The sequence below is a fragment of the Astyanax mexicanus genome, chromosome 15 (genome assembly GCF_023375975.1).
Source record: "Astyanax mexicanus isolate ESR-SI-001 chromosome 15, AstMex3_surface, whole genome shotgun sequence".
Lineage (NCBI taxonomy): Eukaryota > Metazoa > Chordata > Actinopteri > Characiformes > Acestrorhamphidae > Astyanax > Astyanax mexicanus.
In genome coordinates this window covers 40,852,630-40,875,939 of record NC_064422.1, presented here as the reverse complement: position 1 = coordinate 40,875,939, position 23,310 = coordinate 40,852,630, and the positions used below count along the sequence as shown (strand labels likewise).

At 36.0% G+C, this 23,310-nt stretch overlaps 1 protein-coding gene across 5 annotated transcripts in view; it reads left to right on the top strand.

Moving 5' to 3' along the window:
* ldb3b (LIM domain binding 3b) overlaps positions 1-23,310 on the top strand; it is a 64,493-nt gene that overhangs the window by 29,957 nt on the left and 11,226 nt on the right. For 3 of the 5 annotated variants that reach the window (XM_049464576.1, XM_049464577.1, XM_049464578.1), the window contains exons 3-5: positions 2,569-2,720; positions 12,481-12,556; positions 16,211-16,521. In XM_049464576.1, the coding sequence (XP_049320533.1) occupies positions 2,569-2,720; positions 12,481-12,556; positions 16,211-16,521 (539 nt within the window). Of the gene's footprint in view, positions 1-2,568; positions 2,721-12,480; positions 12,557-16,210; positions 16,522-22,157; positions 22,181-23,310 lie in introns of all 5 variants that reach the window. The other 2 variants (XM_007259729.4, XM_007259730.4) reach the window with 1 other exon arrangement.

The window sequence follows — 23,310 nt, the reverse complement described above, 5'->3', positions numbered from 1 at the left end:
TGAGCTCTGACTTTGGCTCGTTCGTATCTTAACAGTGCGGCACTTTTGCGCTTCTTAGCAGAGGATACTGCTAATGACCTGCGTGTGTTCACGCTGTGAAGATACACCAGCAGCCCATTTAAAGGAACAGTAATGTTATTTTATACTTTGTTCGGTTTATTGTTGAGTTAAAGTCGCGTTTGTTCTCCACAGAGCGTATAGAAATGGATGCTGACTCTTGACGGTTGTCTAGGTTCATTTCAGTCAGTGGAGCTCCTATGTTTTACGTTCAGTATGATGTTCTTTTTCTGAAATGATTTGACCCACCTTCCAAAAAGTTTCACTTTTGTCACATCAGTCCAAAGAATATTTACCCAACGTCCTGAAGATCCGAAGGATGTTTGTTGGTAAATGTGAGACGGGTGGTTGTGTTGTTTTTCGTCTGGAGACCATTTTCACTCAGTCTCTTTCTTATTATTGAATCATTAACGCTGACCTTAACTGAGGCCTTAAGTGAGATCCAGTTCTTTAAATGTTGTTCTGGGTTCATGCTCTTTTGGAGTAATTTTGTTTGGTCGGCCGGTCACTCCTGGGAAGGTTCACCTGTTTTCTCCATTAGTGAATAATAGCTCTCACTGTGTTTCTCTGGACTCTCAAAGTGCTAGAAATTAGTATGTAACCTTTTCTAGACTCATCTGTTTTTGAATGTTTTCTTCAGATGGGGGATATAATAATGATGTGCTGCTTTTTGAGATCTTTTATCTGCTTCATGTTGTCAGACAGGTTCTATTTAAAGTGATTAAGTTCTTGATTATACAGGTCTGGCAGTAATCAGGCCTGGTTGTGATTAGTAGTGAAATGGAACTCAGATAATTTACTTTTTTTCACACAGGGCAAGATTGGTTTGGATAGTTTTTTTTTTTACCCTTAATTAATAAAATAAACATTAAAAAGTGCTTTTTATATCTTCTCTGTATATGTTTGACTGATAATAAAGTTTATTTAATAATCTGAAAAAAGTAAATATGACAAAAATGTACCTAATCAGAGGGCATTTGATCAGGGAACAGGGAAGTTGTTCCATAAAGTTGAAAATAACAAGAAATTGCCTTAATGACTCATTATAAATGATTGAGGTTTTGCGATTAGGCCAAAAACTGGTGAATATAGATGTTTTTGGATTCAATGTATTTCCTTTGGATAGTGCTGATATCACACTGTGATCTGAGGTCAGTTTTCTGCAGACTCATCTGGGCTGGATTTCAGATTCCTGTAGCTAAAACACAAAACACTTCTACTGACATCAAGCCATGTCTTATTTAACAGACTTCACATCAATATATTGAACGTTATGTAACGTATTACATCATTAGTTAGCTATAGTAGCTAATTATCTTCTCCAGCACTAATGGCAAGCTCTAATGGCGATCAATAAGCTAAGCTAAATAACCGTATTTTACTCTACTACTATGTTTAGAACAGTTCTGTTTACACTACTTAAAAGTAAAAATCCACTTTTAAAAGTCCATTTTTACTTTCTGGACCTGGACTACCCACCTCTTTGTGTAAGTGACTAAGTTTTATATAGGATCTCCGGTGGATTTTGCGTTTTACAGAGACTCTAAGACTAGGTCAGTGGCTGAACTGCACTTAGCAGGGCATTATTACACATGTTATAAAGTAACATATGACATTGCAAAGACTGTTATTAGTGTAAAAATGTTTTTATTTTAAAACATTTCTAACTGTTGTCTGTCTCGCTGCCTCCTGGTGTCGCAGTGCTGTTAGTCAATCCGAGGAGATATGTTTGCATGTATGAATATTCATGAGCAAGAGCAGAAATCCTCCACCCACTCCTCCACTGGACTAAAGCAGTGTTATACCGGATCACCAGAGCACTTTTTCTTTTTTTTTTTCTTTTTTTTTTTTTTTACAAAAAACAGCTCACATGGCATTCATTAATACTAGAGACCACAACTAGACATTTTAAAATCAATGAAAAAATAATGCAATAAGACCTTTAAAGTGCATAACTTATAGCGATCAAGCATAACATTATGGCATCTTTCGCAGCTACAAATATAACCAGATAAAACTTCATGTAAAAGTTCATGTAAAAAAACTTAAGATGAGTAAGGACATGTGAAGTTAATCAAATATTATCAAATATAAAGTATAGATTTATCAATTCTAGTGTTAAAGACAGTGAACAGCTGGTGTGCATGGATACTGCTGAACATGTTCCAGTCTGGTTATATTCCTATAGAGCCCTATAGTGCATTACCCCCCCTCCCCAACACACATTTTTCTAAAAGCCATAATGACTATACTGTTCTATAATAAAATGTTAATGTTGATAATATAATTTGGGATGCACTAGGCTTTCTAGTGTTCCAGCTGCATATATGCCCATTGAAAATGAATGTATTTAAGTAGAATGTAAATATATTAAAGCTATTAAAGTTTCAAGTTCTCTTCAGTCTGTGCACGGATTATTAATAGAGTGATCTCATCCTGAGTGAAATCCCAGCCTGTGGTATTTGGATCCAAACTGGTTATTTAACTGAGGCTTGTGGTGTGTGTCCACAGATCACACCCAACAGCAAGGCGTCCACCGGAAACCTGACCCAGGGTGACATCATCATGGCCATCGATGGGGTCAGCACTGAGGGCATGACCCACCTGGAGGCCCAGAACAAGATCAAATTAGCAATCCACAAACTGAGCCTCACCATGCAGAAGTAAATACCATCTATCTATCTATCTATCTATCTATCTATCTATCTATCTATCTATCTATCTATCTATCTATCTATCTATCTATCTATCTATCAAGCAGACCAGCTTTGTTTGATGGCATGTGACCTCTAATCTTCCTCTTGATTAAGTTCCAGAGGTGTTCAATTGGGTTCAGGTCTGAAAATTGACAATTTATTAATTAAAGATGACACATCATCAAGTGACCTACAAAAAGAATAGCAAATGGCAGCTGGGGTGAAGTGCATTGAAAGAAACAGTCTCCTAGAGGCAGGGCTCAATATATACAGCTCTGGAAAAAATTAAGAGAGCACTTCAGTTTCTGAATCAGTTTCTCTGATTTTGCTATTTATAGGTTTATGTTTGAATAAAATTAACATTGTTGTTTTATTCTATAAACTACAGACAACATTTCTCCCAAATTCCAAATAAAAATATTCTCATTTAGAGCATTTATTTGCAGAAAATGGGAAATGACTGAAAAAAAAAAAAAAAAAAATGCAGGGCTTTCTAACCACCTTCAGACAGCCTGTAACTGTTTTAGTTGAGATTTCTTTTACCCTTTAATTTATTTTATTTATTTTGACTTTTTTCATTTATCTAATTTTATATTTTACCATTTAGCCTTTTTAGTTTTTATTTTTTAATGTCATCTCTTTATTTATTTTATTACTGGTCTTACTTTAGGCCTTTTACTTTTTCATTTCATTTCTTTCTTTATTTATTTTTTTATACTTTTTAAACTTATTACTATTATTTATTTATTTACTTCCATTAATTACCTTTTTTTAAATAATTTTGGTGTTATTTTAGTCCTATTTATTATTGTTTATTTTTATTGTTCTTATTATTAATTTTTTTGTTTTATATAATTTGTTCATATAATTTAAACACATTTTTCAGTCCCTTTAATTTTGTATATTGATTAATTCCCAGTCCTCAAAGTCGCCAAGAATGGTACACTCTATGTGGCAGTTTAAACACCAAAAACACAGTGCAATTGATATATATATATATATATATTTTTTTTTTTTTTTCTGATTTTTCTGATTGAGCCACATCATCATGTGGTATAAAATTCTGTTACATATCTGATATGAGGCAATGCAGCTGTGTCTGAACAGCGAAGGAATAGAATTTATGTGACTGTGAGTAGATAGAAAATGGATGACAGTAGTGAATAAGGTTTTCAGTGATGAGATAGTGAAAGAACAGAACTTATAAATATTTGGACTGATGTTTCTGTACCAGTTATATTAGAAAGCTTAGTGTTTCTATTAAAATGGCCAAACACGGCAACAGGATGTGTCTGCAGCTTCATAGAAAAATAAGAAGCTTAAAAATTACGTTTTTAGAAAGTACTGTCTATTCGTTGCTGAAAAACATTCTCATTTTATAAAATTCTGACAAGGATGAAACCGAAACTTCATGTGAAGCGCTGCTGTTTTGCATGTGTCTGTCAGTTACATAGTGTGGAATGGTCACACCAATGTCAGATACAGGTCAAATTAAACAAGTTATTGTGTGAAAAGATGAAAGTAAACATCAGATTTCATAAGAAAATCAGATTTTGGCCACTTTTCACCTCCATACTTCTTTCACTGTGTTCTTGTTCAGTTATGGTTTCGATATTCAGCCCAGACTCCAGCAGTCCATCATCTCCACCCTTGCCATCGTTTATTTTACACTGTGAGGTGGAATCCAGCATTAAAAAGTATCCTGCAATTAAAAATCTCCCCGATGAAGGATAGCGCTGGTCACAGCTGAGCAGGAATGAAGGATGGTCCGCATGCTTCCTCGTACCCCAGTGTAATTCAGAAACATGACCATGAGAAATCACCTCAGTACCCTATAGCATTTCCAGCTCCTTGCATGCAATTATTTAATGCAGTGGGATGGAGGGGGGTGTATGGAGCATTTTTCAGATACCATACGGACACTCCATCAGCTCTGAACAATGGAGATTAAGCTCTTCCATTAGGTGCACCACTCTGGTTGGGTCCACATGGGATGATCTTCCTTACTTCCTTCCTTACTGAGGCAAAAATGGAAACAAGACAAGAATGTCCTTTATTTTATCGATTGACAGCTTTAGTTTCTAACAGTCCAAAAAATCCACTTTCTGATAAAGAATTTAAAGGATTTGCATTTTCCTGCATTAATTCCATTTATCATAGATTATTTAAGCAATAATACAAGAGAGGGAGTGCTATAATGTGTCATATTGGCACTGCTGTGATGCCGTCGTAGGCACAAGGCCTAAGGCCGAGCACTGTAGAGCAGGACAGCAGTGCCAATATTACACATTATAGCACGAATCTTGAGTGTATTATTGCGATTATTATACCACCCTTCCATTACTGCTGTTTATTAAAAGATTTTGAGTTAAACAGGACCAGAAAATATGCTCTGTTCAGTTATAAAAACTTATTAAAATAGTTACATTACTGCTCTGTTTGTTGCTGCACTGTAAGCTCTGCATTATCGGCCATTTCAGTCAAAATTGTGGAAATCTAAGCTTACTGTAAATAAACAGAAGAATTAAAATTTTGGTTACTTCAGTGGCAAGACCTGCGGATTACAAGAGTTTACCTTACATTCAGCTTAAAATATCCTATATTAACTGAAAAATATATACACTTAAGCTTTTATTTTAATAATAATCAATCTTAACCTGATATTAGTGGCTGATAATGTGTGTAATAATGCATATTTTTGAATCACTGGGCTTATTTATTTGTGGGGACGTATCTTTGTCTGACATCGCATTTGGTTTGTATTTGGCTGTTAATCGTTATCGGTAATCGTACCTGTATGTGGCGGAGTAATACATGGAGGGCTTCCGTCACAGTGCATTACCGGCTGCTAATGTCACTCATAAAATGCCTCTCAGCCAAACACATTGCAGGGTTGGAACTAACTGTGTTATAATAATGTTAAATAGTGCAATATTTAATGCTAAAAATGGTGCACCATACTGCCAAAAGTATTTGGCCACCTGCCTTTACTGGCATATGGAGTGGCATCCCATTCATAATCCATGGGGTTTAATATGATGTCAGCCCACCCTTTAGATCTATAGTAGTTTCAGCTCTTCTGGGAAGGCTTTCCACAAGGTTTAGGAGTGTGTTTATGGGAATTTATGACCACCATTGTTCCAGAAGCGCCTCATTTCTGAGGTCATCAGTATCAGTATCAGTTTGAGGTCACCAAACTCGCTCACCTTTTTATGGCTCTTCCTCTGTGTATTGGTGCTCAGCCATGTTGGAATAGGAAGGAGCCATCCCTAAACTGTTAACACAGAATTTGGAGCATAAAATTGTTTAAAATCTCTTGTTATGCTGAAGCATTAAGAGTTCCTTAAACTGGAACTAAGAGGCCGGGCTCAACTTCTAGAGAAAATAAAAACCCACACAGTCCATAATCCCCCCTCTACCAAACTTTACAGGTGGCACAATGCAGTCAGACACCTGTAAGCAACCAACAATTAATTCTAAAATGTAGGTAGAAGCAGTTTTCATGCCGAGATGCTTGGATTTTTACTTATGTTCCAATGGAAGTGATTGGAACACCAAGAAGGTCTGGCTCAAAGTCTTTTCTCAGTTTGAGATCAGGACTCTGGGCAGGCCAGTTAAGTTCTTCCACACCAAACTCCCTCATTTATGTCTTTTTAGGGCTCTTGCTTTGTGTACTGGTGCCCTTAGTCATGTTGGAACAGGAAGGGGCCGTCCTTAAACTTTTCCCGCAAAGTTGAGAGCATGAAATTGTCCAAAATCTCTTGTCCAAAATATTAGGACCTTGTACCATTATCCCCCCTCCACCAAACTTTAAAGTTGGCACAATGCAGTAAAACTCCTAAAAGAAACCAGCAATTCTTTCACAAATGTTAGTAGAAGCAGTTTTCATGCCTAAGTGCTTGGATTTGTATACCTGTATCCATGGAATTGATTGGAACGACTGATTTCTATGATTTAAATGCTTTGGTGAGTCAATACTTTTAGCAATATAGTGTAAATTGTAAAATCATGCAATACAACAGGGGTCTGCAATTAAATTTGTCCGCGGGCCAGATATTTTCCAAGCCATAAAAAAAATCAGTTTTGTAAAATGAAGTGTAATGGGATGGAGTGCTACAGACTAGTAGCTCTCCAGCCCAGAGGGTTGTTGAACCCAATTGCAGAACAGTTGATCTCAAAGTAGATAAACCCAAGAAGAAAGGCCAAAAAAAAAATAAATACAGTAAATGAACACACTGCTCTTCACGCGGGATCAAACCCGTATCGTCAGGGCTGAGGTCCAATACACTAATGCTGCCCTGGCTAGTGAATTGGGACACAGCCGAGAAAACAATGCTATTATCTCCTTATAAGGAGATAGTGAGCCCAAGAACAGGTGGGAACTAAAGTCATGACAAGTGCGACAGAGAGACAGGGGAGGAACGTAAACAAAAGCTCACCAGAAATGCATTTTATTTTATATTCTTTTCATTATCGCTCATCATAGTTCAAACAACCTCACGTTTGTTTCATGCCATACACTGTATTCATTTTCTCTACTTTAATCTTTAATCTTGACCCTTTAAATTTCAAAATCTATTTTTAAATTATATATATCAATCTCTTTGCATTATTTGAACATTCATCCAATGTTCAACAAATTAAAATGTCTACAATATGTACAGTACAGGCCAAAAGTTTGGACACACCTTCTCTTTTTCAATGCTTTTCCTAAATAGTTTCATGACTATTTACATTGTAGATTCTCACTGAAGCATCAAAACTATGAATGAACACATGTGGAGTTTTATGTACTTAACAAAAAATGAGCTGAACCTCCACAGTCACCGGACCTGAACCCAATCCAGATTTGAGGTTTGGGGTGAGCTGGACCACAGAGTGAAGAAGGCAAAGGAGCAACAAGTGCTAATAAACACCTCTGGGAACTCCTTCTTCTTCAAGACGGTTGGAAAACCTTTCATTTCAGGTGGCCACCTCTTGAATAAAGCTCATTGAGAGAATGATGCCAAGAGTGTGCAAAGCAGTAATCAGTGCAAAGGGGTGGCTATTTTGAAGAAACTAGAATATAAAACATGTTTTCAGTTATTTCACCTTTTTTTTTTTTAAGTACATAAAACTCCACGTGTTCATTCATAGTTTTGATGCCTTCAGTGAGAATCTACAATGTAAATAGTCATGAAAATTAAGAAAACGCATTGAAAAAGAGAAGCTGTGTCCAACCTTTTTGCCTGTACTGTATTTTTTCTTATTCTTCACCATATAAAACGTAGCTGCTTTACACGAAAACGTGCAAATTCACTGGTAACACATCCATATAGGAATGACGCGGACATGGTTTGGACATAAGCCGAACGATCCATAATAAGATCCATAGCGTGGCTCCATCTGACCATTTCCACAGATCATGTGTGAGGAGCACACATCCGACCATGAAGCTCTCGACAGGCGCTTCGATTCAGCTCAGATTTATTCCATTTAAGGGAGGCGTATAGCGAGCGTGACACACGGGCAGTTCAGATCTTCTTCAGCGAGATTAATTTAACAAGACTTTTTTTCATGCCTCACAAACACGGCCTGCCCTCGTTTCTCCCCGGCAAACTTCACCATCTGTGATCAAAGCCGAGTAGCAGTTGGGCAGTTGCTCGATGTTAGATTATAGCACTTTCTGATGCTCAGCATTTGATGATTTCTTAAAATATAGATTATCTCTGTCGGTACCACTTTAAAATAAGACTATCTTTATAAAGGGTTCATAAATGGTTTACAATTAGTTTGTAATTAATGGTTACTAAATAGGTTGTAAATGTCTTAAAAATCATTAATAATCAGTTATAACACATACACATGTAGAAAGGGGAACAATATAGACGGCTGTAGGTTCACTAATTAACAAACAACAGGTCATTGTTGCCCTTTCTACGTATGTGTTATAACTGATTATTAATGATTTTTAAGGGCATTTACAACCTAATTAGTAACCATTAATAAACTAATTGTAAACCATTTATAAACCCTTTATAAAGGTAGTCTTACTTTAAAGCCATTTTAAAGTGGTACCTCTCTTTCTACTGTATCCACCTCACTGGAATTACTCAATGAATTCATTAATAAACTGTAAATTTTATTGCAAATAAATTACATAGAAAAACTCATTTTTCATGGTTCTGTCTTAGCACTGCAGTAACACTGGTGGACCTGTTGCAACAAGGCAAGCAAACCAACCAATTGCCTAGAGCTAGCCCTGAGCTAACATGGGACCCTAAGACAATGTCTATTTATGAATTGAATGCGCCCCTTTAAATTCTGTGATGGTCAATGCAGAAAAGTTTCCCTCTAGGAGGCTCTAGGAGGCTCCTCCCACTAGTTACTGACAGTGGCCAGCCAACCAGCGAGCTGGGTTAGTGATTCCTGCAGTCGGCAAAATATGAATCTTCAGTGATCCACTTTGCTTGGGGCCCCAAAATGCCTTGAAGCGTCCCCGGACACTGGCATGGAGGTGATGAACAGAGAAAATGCATTGGACAGGACAACAGCACCAGCATCTATTTCAGTTAACCACAATTCCTACAATTCCCATGAACCCGTGCAGCTCTGCTCTGCAGCCTTTATCTAATAGGATTTAAGGGAACATTAATTAATGAAAGGTAAACTAAACAAGTATATCTTCAGTCTAGACTTAAATATTGAGAATGTGTCCCAAACATTTTCGGTAAGGTTATTCCAGATTTTCAGAGCTTTATAAGAGAACGCTCTTCCCCTGTATAGCATTTTGAACTTTATTTGAAATGTATTCAAGTTACTGCTGGAACATCCTGACAGTAGAGTCTTATAATTGTCTAGCGTTGATGTAATCAAGGCATGTACTTTTTTTACTGTGCCATTGCTGTCCTGGTAACTTTAGATACAAAAAAAAGTATAAAAAAAAGTGTTTGCCCCATTAATTCCTTCATGGTTTGTCACTTTAAACTTTTTCAAATCATCAAACAAATTTAAATTTCAGTGAAAGACAACACAAGTAAACACAAAATGCCGTTTTTAAATGAAGATTTTTCCCATTTTTAAAGGAGAAAAAAATCCAATAATACATGGCCCTGTTTGAAAAAGTGTTAAAACATAACTTTTTCACACCTGAGTTCAATTTCTTTACCCGCACCCAGGCCTGATTACTTCCACACCTGCTCTTAATCAAGAAATCATTGAAATAAGACCTCAAATTCTAGACATTATGCCAATATCCAAAGAAATTCAGGAACAAATGAGAAAGAAAGTAATTGAGATCTATCAGTCTGGAAAAGGTTATATAGCTATTTCTTATAGTTTTGAGACTCCAGCGAATCACAGTGAGAGCTATTATTCACTAGTGGCGAAAATGTAGAATAGTGGTGAACCCTCCCAGGAGTGGCCGGCTGACCAATTAAAATTACCCCAAGAGCGCAGCGACAACTCATCTAAGAGGTCAGAAAAGACCCCACAACAACATCCAAAAAACTGCAGGCCTCACTTGCCTCAATTAAGGTCAGCGTTCATGACTCCAGCATCAGAAAGAGAGACTGGGCAAAAATAACCAGCATGGCAGAGTGCCAAGATAAAAACCAGCTGAGCAAATAGAACATTAACCCTCCTATTATGTTTGGGGTCAATTTGACCCCATTCAATGTTTTAACGCCTTTAAATAAGTAGTTAATATAATTTTATTTACTTCATATTTGATGACTTTTTCTAATTTAATGGGGACAACTGGGCAAACATAAAATTAATGCGTTGGTATGTTTTTTGTTTCCTGTACACATTTTGTGTACATTTTGTGTTGTTTGGGTTCAATTTGACCCCAGGCTATTTTAGCTGTTTAAAACACATCAAAAAAAAAAAAAAAAAAAATCTCTCTATATATATATATATATATATATATATATATATATATATCAGAATTTTACACACATTTGTGTTGAATGATGTGAAGGTCATTATATCATGCATTTTTTTATTCTTAAAAAAAAAATAGAGCCCTAAAACATAATTCTCACGAGAACCTGATATTTCTCATTCTGTGGAGGAATATATTGTCCCTACAAACATATTAATAGTTCACACAACATAACGGTATAACCTGTTTATACTGCAGCTTCTAAACCAGTTCTCTATGTGCTCTGTGTGATCTATCTTTCTCAAGAAAAAAATACCAGTAAGATCTCAATTTTAGGTAAATTAATGAGATTTTATGGTGATGTGCCTATTTCTCCATAGTCACATTTCACGTATTCTCGTTGTATAAGGGAGGTGTGTGGGTGAAGCGGTGGAACTTTTTAAAAAGGCTATTTGAGTAGACAACAAGTAAAAATAGCATGTGAAAGTAACTTGGGTAAAAATGTATTATTATATAATACTTTCCTGTAGTTTAAAATTGCTGGGGTCAAATTAACCCCAATTATAAAAGGAGTTAGTAAATTTGAACATAACAGGAGGGTTAAGGCTCGTCTCAATTTTGTCAGAAAACATCTTGATGATCCCCAAGACTTTTGGAAAAATACTCTGTGGACGGACGAGAAAAAAGTTGGAAAAAGTAACACCGTACTTTGTAAAAAGAACATCATACCTACAGTAAAACATGGAAGATTTGCTGTGATAAATAGGACCATGAATTCTGCTGTCTACCATAAAGATCCTAAAGGAGAATGTCCGACCATCTGTTCGTGACCTCAAACTGAAGCAAACTTGGGTTCTGCAGCAGGACAATGACCCAGAACACACCAGAAAATCCACCTCTGAATGGTTGAAGAAAAAGCAAAGTGAAGATTTGAAGTTTTCTAGTCAAAGTCCTGACCTGAATCCTATTTAACAGATTTATCACTATTTAATATCTAGGATTTCACATATTTTACACAATCCTTGATTAGTACACAACTTTTCACTGAAGTTTTTAATAAATCTTCCCTCCAGATGGTCTTTTACACCATTCTATACCATATTAAAATGACCTGAAGTGTATGCTGTGTTGAGTACTTGTGTGTGACCTTCAGCTTAACAGAACTCCATAGGAAGGGTCTGACTGTTGCATAAGAACAGGGTGAAAGGTCACAGTGGTATTGTTATGCTATGTATTGTTCAGTGTGAAGCTTTATAAAGGTTAGAATACAAATTTAAAGGACTCTCCAAACAAAAATCTCCGCCTTTCTTTTAGAAACAAGGTTTCACTTCACAAGGTGAATCACTAAAGCCGCGGTCTGCACTCAACATGCTAATTAAAGCTATATATTTGGCTTCAGTACGTTTCTGAAGGACAGGCTGGAGCTCCTAAATCCATCAAAGGTCAATCAAATCCAGTTAACTGTGAGCTGCATGGAGCTTTTCTTTCCCTTTGCTTTTAGCTTGATATAATGAAAACAGCGCAGATGAAGGAGAAATCCTTGACGCGAGATGCCGTAAAGTGACATATCATTCTGGCCTTTCTATTGTAGTATTTTTATTATAAAAACAACCCTGGTGAACAAAAAAAACAACATATTGAGAAATGTCTCAAGATTTATGTACTTACTTAAAATGTACCAAAAGTACATTAATATTATGCTTTTATCAAATGTGTGAAAATAAACTTTGATCATACTTTTTACATTTTACATAAGTCACATTTGTTAAATTCCTCATAAAATCATCATAAAATTATAAAGTGCACATGTTGAATCTGAGACAGTGTTTAACTCTGTTTTTGACTGTGTTTTGACCCGTCCAGGTCGAGACGTCCAGCTCCAGTCCCCACAGCCACGCCAAGAATGGACTCCCCCATGCCAGTTATTCCCCACCAGAAGGTAACGTCCCTTAAAATTCACTCCCACTGAAATGCTCACCCCTGTGCAGCCATTCTGCCAGACCAATCAGGTGCCAGTAACTGTGTTTCCATGAAAGGGCGTGACCTCTCTCTCTCTTTCAGAACTGTAGCACAGTGTTCAGAAGCATGAGCATGTGTTTACTGTTACTTACGAGGGTAATATCCTGTAATAAGCCTCCAGGGTTCCCAGGCTCAGAGTGGGCTTAGTGGTTTTTAGTGGAAATCTGCAATATTCTGCGATACTCTGTTATATCCTCCTTTTTGTTACCTTTGTTTCCTGTTTTCATACATTTTATTGTTAATTTTTGGCTCCCTAACTACAGCTAGCAGCTAGCCACTAATGCTAATGCTGCTGCACCTAGCCATAGTGCAACTCTAAGCTTACTGTAAATCAACAGAAGCACTTTACTCACTCAAATAAAGAGAGAGAAAATCATTAAGAGTTACCAGAGAGACCTGCTTGAAAAAAAGAGATCACTTAAAAATGACGAGTTTCTTTGATTTTACCCAATTGAAAACCTCTGGAATATATGAATAAATGAAATTTCATAGGAAATCTGCAATATTCAGTAATATTCCTCCTTTTTGTACCATTTTTTTCAGTTTTTTTTTAAAAATACTTTTTATTGTTGAGTTTTGGCTTCCTTTAAAGGGCCTTAGTGGCTATTCTATAGCAGGTAAATGCAGAAATTTAAAAAGTTGGGATAGTGTGGAAATTGCTTACTAGAACACTCTGGGTTCCTCAGTATAGCGCTGTCGGGCAGCATTTACTACCGCTAACTACAGCTAGCAGCTAGCATTTAATGCTAATGCTGCTGCACCTAGCCATAGTGAAAATCTGGAACTCTAGGCTTACTGTAAATCAACAGAAGCACTTTACTCACCCAAATAAACAATTTTCAGAGAGAAAACTCGAAAGAGTTACCAGAAATCAGTGGAAATCTGCAATATTCTGTAATATTCCTCCTTTTTGTTACCTTTTTTCTGTTTTCTTCTTTTTTATTGTTGAGTTTTGGCTCCCTCTAAAGGGCCTTAGTGGCGATGCTTTAGCAGGTAAATGCAGAAATTTAAAAAGTTGGGAATAGTGTGGAAATTGCTTACTAGAACACTCTGGTATTTATTACCGCTAACTACAGCTAGCAGCTAGCATTTAATGCTAATGCTGCTGCACCTAGCCATAGTGAAAATCTGGAACTCTAGGCTTACTGTAAATCAACAGAAGCACTTTACTCACCCAAATAAACAATTTTCAGAGAGAAAACCAGAAAGAGTTACCAGAAATCAGTGGAAATCTGCAATATTCTGTAATATTCCTCCTTTTTGTTACCTTTTTTCTGTTTTCTTCTTTTTTATTGTTGAGTTTTGGCTCCCTCTAAAGGGCCTTAGTGGCGATGCTTTAGCAGGTAAATGCAGAAATTTAAAAAGTTGGGATAGTGTGGAAATTGCTTACTAGAACACTCTGGTATTTATTACCGCTAACTACAGCTAGCAGCTAGCCACTAATTCTAATGCTGCTGCACCTTAGCTATAGTCAAAATCTGGAACTCTAAGCTTACTGTAAATCAACAAAAGTGCTTTACTCACCCAAATAAACAGTTGTCAGAGACAAAAACAAGAAAAGTTTACCAGATATCAGTGGAAATATGCAATATTCTGTAATATTCCTCCTTTTTGTTACCTTTTTTCTGTTTTCTTCTGTTTTACTGTTGTGTTTTGGCTCCCTCTAAAGGGCCTTAGTGGTGATTCTGTAGCAGGTAAATGCAGACATTTAAAAAGTCTGGATAGTGTGGAAATTGCTTACTAGAACACTCAGGTTCCTCAGTATAGCAGCTAGCAGCTAGCCACTAATACTAATGCTGCTGCACCTAGCCATAGTGAAAAAAATCTGGGACTCTAAGCTTACTGTAAATCAACAGAAGCACTTTACTCACCCAAATAAACAGTTTTCAGAGAGAAAACCAGAAAGAGTTACCAGAGAGACCTGCTGGAAAAAGAGACCACTTAAAAATGATGAGTTTCTTTGATTTTACCAAATTGAAAACCTCTGGAATTTAATCAAATTTCAGTGGAAATCTGCAATATTCTGCAATATTCTGTAATATTCCTCCTTTTTGTTATATTTTTTCTGTAGTTTTTTTTTTTTTTTTTTACTTTTCATTGTTGAGTTTTGGCTCCCTCTAAAGGGCCTTAGTGGCGATGCTATGATAAGTATGCAGACATTTAAAACGTTGGGAGTATGGAAATAAAACAAATGTACAAATGATAAAAAAAATTAATATTTCTTACATTTCCTTTGACTTTTGTTTAATTAATTATAGAGAATATGAACCCAAAATATTTTATGGGGTTTGTTTTATCTGTCATTTGATAATATACAGTACAGTGGTTTTGAAAGGTTGTGAACCATATTTTTTTGTATACATTTAACCTAAAACATAATTGATAAAACTGATTTTCACACACTTTCTTAAAGCAGATAAAGACAAAAATATTATATTTAGTCATTTATGTATCAAGATTGTTTACAGTGTGAAAACAAGCTATGTAGTACAAACCGCTAGCTAATATCGCCGTTGCTTACTAGAACGCTCAGGGTTCCTCAGTATAGCGCTGTCAGACAGTATTTACTACCACTAACTACAGCTAGCAGCTAGCCACTTATGCTAATGCTGCTGCACCCAGCCTTAGTGGAAATCTGGAAATCTGAGCTTACTGTAAATAAATGGAAGCGCTTTACTCACCCAAATAAACAGTTTTCAGAGAGAAATCTGTTTAGATTAACATCCAGCACTTTTTTAAAGAATTACAGTATTTTCTTTTAAGAAATACAGTTTTGTTTACTTAGCTTAGCTTTACTTAGTGATTAGTTACCACCTCTCAGCAGAGAGACCTGCTGGATTAGATTATTAATTTTTATAATTTAGTTCGCCTTATGTATATATATATATATATATATATATATATATATATATATATATATATATATATATATATATATATATATATATATATATATATATATATATTGAATTTTTGCACCAGGAGTGTAAAGCATAATTTTATCCAAAAGCAGTTTGTAAGACTGGTGGAGGATAGCATGATGCCAAGATGCATGAAAACTGTGATTAAAAACCAGGGTTATTCCACCAAATATGGATTTCTCAACTCTTAAACGTTATGAATATGTACTTGTTTTCTTTGCACTATTTGAGATCTGAAAGCTCTGCATCTTTTTTGTTGTTTAAGCCATTTCTCAATGGCTTTTTATAAGATTTTTATTTGGAATTTGGGAAAATTGTTGTCCGTAGTTTATGGAATAAAGCAACAATTTTCATTTTTCAGAAATATATACATATAAATAGCAAAATCAGATACACTGTATATACAAGTGAAATGAAGATGAGCAGATAAAACAAGAAATATATTGGGTTCATATTTTCTGCAATCAAATAATAGTCCAAGTAAATATAAGAAACTGTGCGATTTTTAACTACTATTAATATTATTTAATTTTGCAGTTTGGGGTTATATATAGAAGGCTGTTTGAATTGTTAAAATGTCTCTAGTTTTCTACTGTTCAGTTCTACACTGTTCTGTATATTGTCTATTATTTGATATTTCATTAATTACTAAGGAAACTGCAGAAGAAGAGGATGATGAAGCTCCGGAGAGAAGGTTTGGCATTCGATTGGCCAAAAAACCTTCCAAAAAGTCTCTCCTTCCAAAAACTGAGGAAGAACTTGCTCCACAGGCTAAAGACCAATCACAGATTGGCTCACCTGCTAAAACCCCGCCTCCTCCTGCCTGCATGTCACCTGGGAGTGAGGTAAAAGTCACCCCCGCTCAGAGGTGGCAGTATAACTCTCCTATAGGCCTGTACTCTGAGGAGACTGTGCGGGAGATGGCCATGCAGCAGGGCGCCTTAGATGGCATGACATTCTTGGGGTAGGTAATGTTTCAGGACCCCCAACCCAAGTATCTGAACCTCCCTCACCCGCCTGCGTCACTGAGGCTAACACTGTGCTAATCTAAAACACTAAAAATCGTGCTTTTAACTGAATTTCCATCACTTTTTAAGGTTTTGATCAAGTTGACTGAAAACATTTTGGATATTTTACTTCTTAAATTTGGAAAGTAATATAATAAAAACTAAAAATGTACAGTGTAAGCTCTTAAATCACAAGCAATGTGGTGATGTATTATTTGCTTTGTTAAATATTATTATAACCATGGGGAAAAAATCTCCAGTAGTACTTCTCATTAGCAAGCTACCTCTCCTTAAAATAAATGTAAAATATAGTTTATATATTTAAAAGCTCTAAATGGTGCTGTTTGATCATAATTTTGGCACCTCTACAAATAAAAGAAACTGAATAAAACTGTCTTTTCAGTTGCTATGTAAGAGCTAAAAAAAAAATCATATCAAAATCGGAAATCAGAATCTCTCATCAGAATCAGAATATCAAAATTTTATTAAAAAAAAAATCAATATAACCGTTGCATAAAAAAATCTTTGGCAATACCCGTCCACCTTAAGTGGTGCAGCAGTTACTACATATTTTGTCACCTGAGGCTGCTGCATGATTTAAGGTGGAACCAATTATTTCTTTTAAAAGCCTTAAAATAAGCTAAAAAAAAAATCTATTTTTGTGTGCGTTATTAATCCAAATGCTACAAACCGTTAAATGAGATTTTAGTATGTTATATAAATGGAAATAAAAATTTTAGAGATTTATTCTGTTTTTTTTATTTGTAGATCTGAAATTATAACCCAACAGCACCATTTAGAGTTATCATATATATATATATATATATATATATATATATATATATATATATATATATATATATATATATATATATTTATATATATATATATATATATATATATATATATATATATATATATATATATATATATATACAGTATTTTACATTTAGACTAAAGAAATCAAAATGGTACAAGCACAATAAAACTTCCATCTGTTTCATTGGGGAGAGACTGAAATGCTCTGAACTCTGAAATCTTAATTCCCATTCAAACAACATACTTAAATCACTGAATAAATCTAACAAAAATCTCATAAACAGTTTGTAGCATTTGGTTCAATAACGCACACAAAATCGCTAGTAAATCTCTAGTAATATATATCTAAGTAGTTGTACCACCTTAAATGTTGCAGCAGTTACTGCATATCTTGTCACCTGAGGCTGCTGCATGATTTAAGGTGGAACTGTGAAAAAATTTAACTGAATAGTGAATAGCGCCCTAGAACTTTACCTCGCTATCACAAAGAAATTAGCAGTAGACAATTATAAATAATTGACATAATTAATGAGGTGACCAACGACCATCCTTTAACAAAAAGAGCCAATCGTCTTGCTCTTTACATTGTGAGTAAAGGAGGATGGGAATGCTAGTGTGAAAGTCCCAACTGATGTGGAGATATGTGCAAGTGCAGTAGCAATAACTACCTGAAAAATCTATTTTTGTGTGTGTGACGTTTTACTCTGCTTGAAGATTTTGACTTCCTTCAAAATAAGTGTAAATTATATTTGGAGTTGGTAACACTTAATGGTGTCTTTCATTAAATTCTCTCATATATTTGAAGCGTATCAAGATTTTATTTGTTTTAAAATGATGATAACCATTACATACAAAAATCTCTAGTAGTACATCTCAGTACCAGGCTAGCTATATTTTCCCGTCCACCTTAAATGATGCAGCAATGTGGTTACTACATATTTTGTCATATTTTGCTGCATGATTTAAGGTGGAAGAGGAAAAATCGAACAAGAAGCTCCCTAGACCTTTAGCTCCCTATCACAAAGGAATTAGGGGAGGACGATTATAAATAATTGACATAATTATTGAGGTGACCAATGACTTGTGCCAGTCAGCTTGCTCCTTACATTGTGAGTAAAGGAGGGTCAGCATGTTAGTGTGGAAGCCCTCCTCAATAAGGAGATCTGCACAAGCGCAGTAGCCATAACTACCTAAAAAAACTGCTCATGAGATTTTTTGTCAGATTTTTAACAGTGATTTAAGTTTGTTGATCAAATAATATTTGGAGTGATTTAAGGTAGAACAGAAAAAAATCAAATACAAAGCTAACTAGTGATTTCCTAAATTCAGCTCCCTATCAAAGAGGAATAAGTGGTGGATGATAATAAAACACTTGACATATTTAATAAGTTCTCGTAATGCTCAACCATGCTTTAACAAAAAGAGCAAATCAGCTTGCTCCTTACACTGTTAGTGAAGGAAGATTAACATGCTAGTGAGGAAACCCCCTTCGATGTGGAGATCTGCGCAAGTGCAGTAGCCAAAAATAGCTAAAAAATCTATATTTTTTGTGTGTTTTTGAACCAAATGCTACAAACTATATATATATATATATATATGTTATATATGTTATTGTTGTTTGTCAGATAATATCAAATATATTCAAAATATATCTCCCAGCTCTAGGTACTAAACAGAATGATGAATAAAAATAAAAAAGGACCCAAGGGTTAATTATAGGAAAGGTGTTGGCTGGACTTACCTGTAACCCCCTCACACACTCCTCACACACTCCTCACACTCTCTTCACACTCCCCCAGTGCCGTGTTGAACCAAACCGTGGCAGAGTGTACTCAGAACATTCCGTAATTACCTCCGCACATTCCATTCTCACATGCTAGCGTTCAGCTGGGAATGTGCTCGCTGGGCAGGCGCTCGGGTTTACCTGGCCTTCCTCCTGCTCGCTGTAACCCGAACAGACCCGGGTACAGCCGGAGCTCGGACCAGATCACCACACACACCAGCTATTTTCACCCGGACCTCGTTATACTGATGCGTATGACGTGCTTCGGGTTGTGAATTACAACAACATCTCGTTAATTAACCCCTTAGATTTATTACTCAAGTTATAATACCACAGTTATTTCCAACCCTGCAATGTGATTGGCTAAGAGGAGTTTTCCGAGTGCCGTTATCAGCCAGTAATGCACTGTAACCGAAGCTCTCCATGTATTACTCCGCCACATACAGGTAACCTAGCAACGATGCAGTGCTTACAAACCAAACAGAGCAGCTACAAACAGAGCAGCAACAGTGAGTTCATTACATCTATTGGCTTTCGAAAGAATTTGTATCAATCTAAAACTATTATTATTATTATTATTATTATTATTATTATTAATTGCTAATCATGCAGCAGCAAGTCTTTAAAATTAAAGTAAAATAATAATAAGTAAAAATAATATAAAGCTTGGGATATAAAAGGTTACTTTGTTAAAGGAAAGTAACTCACTTATCAATTGACAGGGTGGACAGGACATTTTTGGACATGTTTAAATAGCTTTCTTTTCTAAAGAATTGATGAAAATAACTAAATGAATCATTGAATCATTGAACTTTAAGACCACTTAAAAGTATTATGCAACCTGACCAGGCAGTACTATAGATGTGGCAAAAAAACCACCCCCACATCAAAGAAAACTGAATAAATTATATACAAAGTTATTTAAAATGAAGGTTATCATTCCTCTATATGTGTAATAATGTGTTCATTCAGAATAAATGTTGAAAATATATTGTTACACAGTATTTATATGGCATTTACACTATTTTATCTTTGCTTTGGACATCAAAGACACATTATTTTGATACTGATTCCAAATTAAAGCTGCATTGTTCCTCATAATGTCGTCTATTGTTCAACACAATGGTATAAATAAGCAGCGTAAAGGTATTTCTATATCAGTCATTCCCGAAACGTGAGGGCACGTAGACCCCGGCCTGGCACCGAGGTAAGCCCTGTGGCGTGAGGGATGCGCTCATCGTGGCGGTACAGGGCCCTGACCCTTCCCAGTGACTCTTTTAACGGTCCAGGAATGTCAGGGCTCTGGTTACACTGGATCCTGAACTGTGTCCCGCTGCAGTTATATATTCCGTCATATATTCCACTTCTATTTAGGGGCCACTTGAGCGGAAATCCTAGCAGCTACATCACATGGCCTGCTGGACTGTCCTGGACTGGAATCATTTTGAGCATGTTTAGATTTTAGTGTTGATTTTAGTGCTGGTATGTGATTTTGTATATGATTGGTAAAGCTAAACTGGTTTTAGTGCTGATATTTAAATCTGAACTGGTTTTAGGACATGGCTGGACTCTTGATGTTCCTGTTCTCTGCTCCCAGTACTGATTTTAGTGCTAGTGTTTAAAACTGTACTGATTTTAGTGGTTTTATGTACATCTATATTCATTTTAGAGCTGATATTTTAATCTGTACTAATTTTAGTGCTGATATTTAAATCTGTAAGTATTTTATTGCAGATGTTAGTGTTTTATTGTACATCTGTACTAATTTTAGTATATTTAAATCTGTAAGTATTTTATTGCAGATGTTAGTGTTTTTTGTACATCTGTACTAATTTTAGTGCTGATATTTAAATCTGTACTGATTGTATTGTTGATTTAAGTGCTGGTATGTGATTCTGTGTGTATTTTTTTTGCTGAACTGGTAAATCTGAACTGATTGTAGCACTGCTATTTAAATCTGTACTAGTTTTAGTGCTAATATTTGTGTCTGTGCTCATTTTAGTGCTGGTTTTAGTGCTGGTATGAAATTCTGTATTCTTTTTAGTGCTGAACTGGTAAATCTGTGCTAGATTTAGTGCTGATATTTAAATCTGAACTGGTTTTAGTTCTGATATTTAAATCTGAACTGGTTTTAGTTCTGGTATTTTAAATCTGTACTGGTTTTAGTTCTGATATTTAAATCTGAACTGGTTTTAGTTCTGATATTTAAATCTGAACTGGTTTTAGTTCTGGTATTTAAATCTGTACTGGTTTTAGTTCTGATATTTAAATCTGAACTGGTTTTAGTTCTGATATTTAAATCTGAACTGGTTTTAGTGCTGGTATTTTAAATCTGAACTGATTTTATTGCTGATATTTAAATATGTACTGATTTTAGAGATGATGTATTAATCTGTACTGGTTTTAGGATTGATTTTAGTGCTGGTTTTTTTTAATCTGAACTGATTTTAGTGCTGATGTTTAAATCTGAACTGATATTAGTGCTGATATTTTAATCTGTACTGATTTTATAGATGATATATTGATCTGTACTGGTTTTAGGACTGATTTTAGTGCAGATGTTTAAATATGTACTGATTTTAGTGCTGGTGTTTTTAATCTGAACTGATTTTAGTGCTGATATGTAAATCTGGACGTGGCTGTACTCTGGATGTTCCTGTTCTCTGGCTGCAGTTCTGCAGTCGTCCAGCTCCAGCTCCTGTTCCAGGCAATCATTCAGTCCAGTAACTCTAATAAACTGGAATGTCTCTCTTATGAGACGTGAGAACCAATAATAACCATTATTTCCATCATGTGACGGAGAGAAGAGCGGGAATATTTATGGCTGCTATTGTGGGTCCAGGTTATTGTTGTTTCTCTCTGGAGCTCCGGTTCTGTTCTGTGAGCAGAGGGATGCAGTAAAGTTAATGCCTGTTCATCTCTCTCTCTCTTCTCTCTCTCTCTCTCTCTCTCTCTCTCTCTCTCTTTCTCTCTCTCTTATTTCTGCCTCAGGTCATTGCCAACACAGCCGCCAAGTCAGTATAATAACCCAGAGTATAATGCTCAGAGTTTGCTCCAGTGTGTGGTTGTGTGTGTTTGTGGGTGATTCTTCAATTGAGGGACTCTTAATCAGTCCTTAAAGCAGTAGTCCTTAAAGCAGTAGTCCTTAAAGCAGCAGTCCTTAAAGCAGCAGTCCTTAAAACAGTAGTCCTTAAAGCAGCAGTCCTTAAAGCAGCAGTTCTTAAAGCAACAGTCCTTAAAGCAGCAGTCCTTAAAGCAGTAGTCCTTAAAGCAGCAGTCCTTAAAGCAGCAGTCCCTAAAACAGTAGTCCTTAAAGCAGCAGTCCTTAAAGCAGCAGTCCTTAAAGCAACAGTCCTTAAAGCAGCAGTCCTTAAAGCAGCAGTCCTTAAAGCAGCAGTTCTTAAAGCAGCAGTCCTTAAAGCAGCAGTCCTTAAAGCAGCAGTCCTTAAAGCAACAGTCCTTAAAGCAGCAGTCCTTAAAGCAGCAGTTCTTAAAGCAGCAGTCCTTAAAACAGCAGTTCTTAAAGCATTAGTCCTTAAAGCATTAGTCCTTAAAGCAGTAGTCCTTAAAGCAGTAGTCCTTAAAGCAGTAGTACTTAAAGCATCAGTCCTTAAAGCGCAGTACTTAAAGCAGCAGTTCTTAAAGCAGCAGTCCTTAAAGCAGCAGTCCTTAAAGCAGCAGTCCTTAAAGCAGCAGTCCTTAAAAGCAGCAGTCCTTAAAGCAGCAGTCCTTAAAGCAGCAGTCCTTAAATCAGCAGTCCTTAGAGCATTAGTCCTGAAAGCAGCAGTCCTTAAAGCAGTATTCCTTAAAGCAGCAGTCCTTAAAGCAGCAGTCCTTAAAGCAGCAGTTCTTAAAACAGCAGTCCTTAAAGCAGCAGTCCTTAAGGCAGTAATCCTTAAAGCAGCAGTTCTTAAAGCAGCAGTCCTTGAAGCAGCAGTTCTTAAAGCAGCAGTTCTTAAAGCAGCAGTCCTTAAAGCAGCAGTCCTTAAAGCAGCAGTCCTTAAAGCAGCAGTCCTTAAAACAGCAGTCCTTAAAGCAGTAGTCCTTAAAGCAGCAGTCCCTAAAGCAGCAGTCCTTAAAGCAGCAGTCCTTAAAGCAACAGTCCTTAAAGCAGCAGTCCTTAAAACAGCAGTTCTTAAAGCAT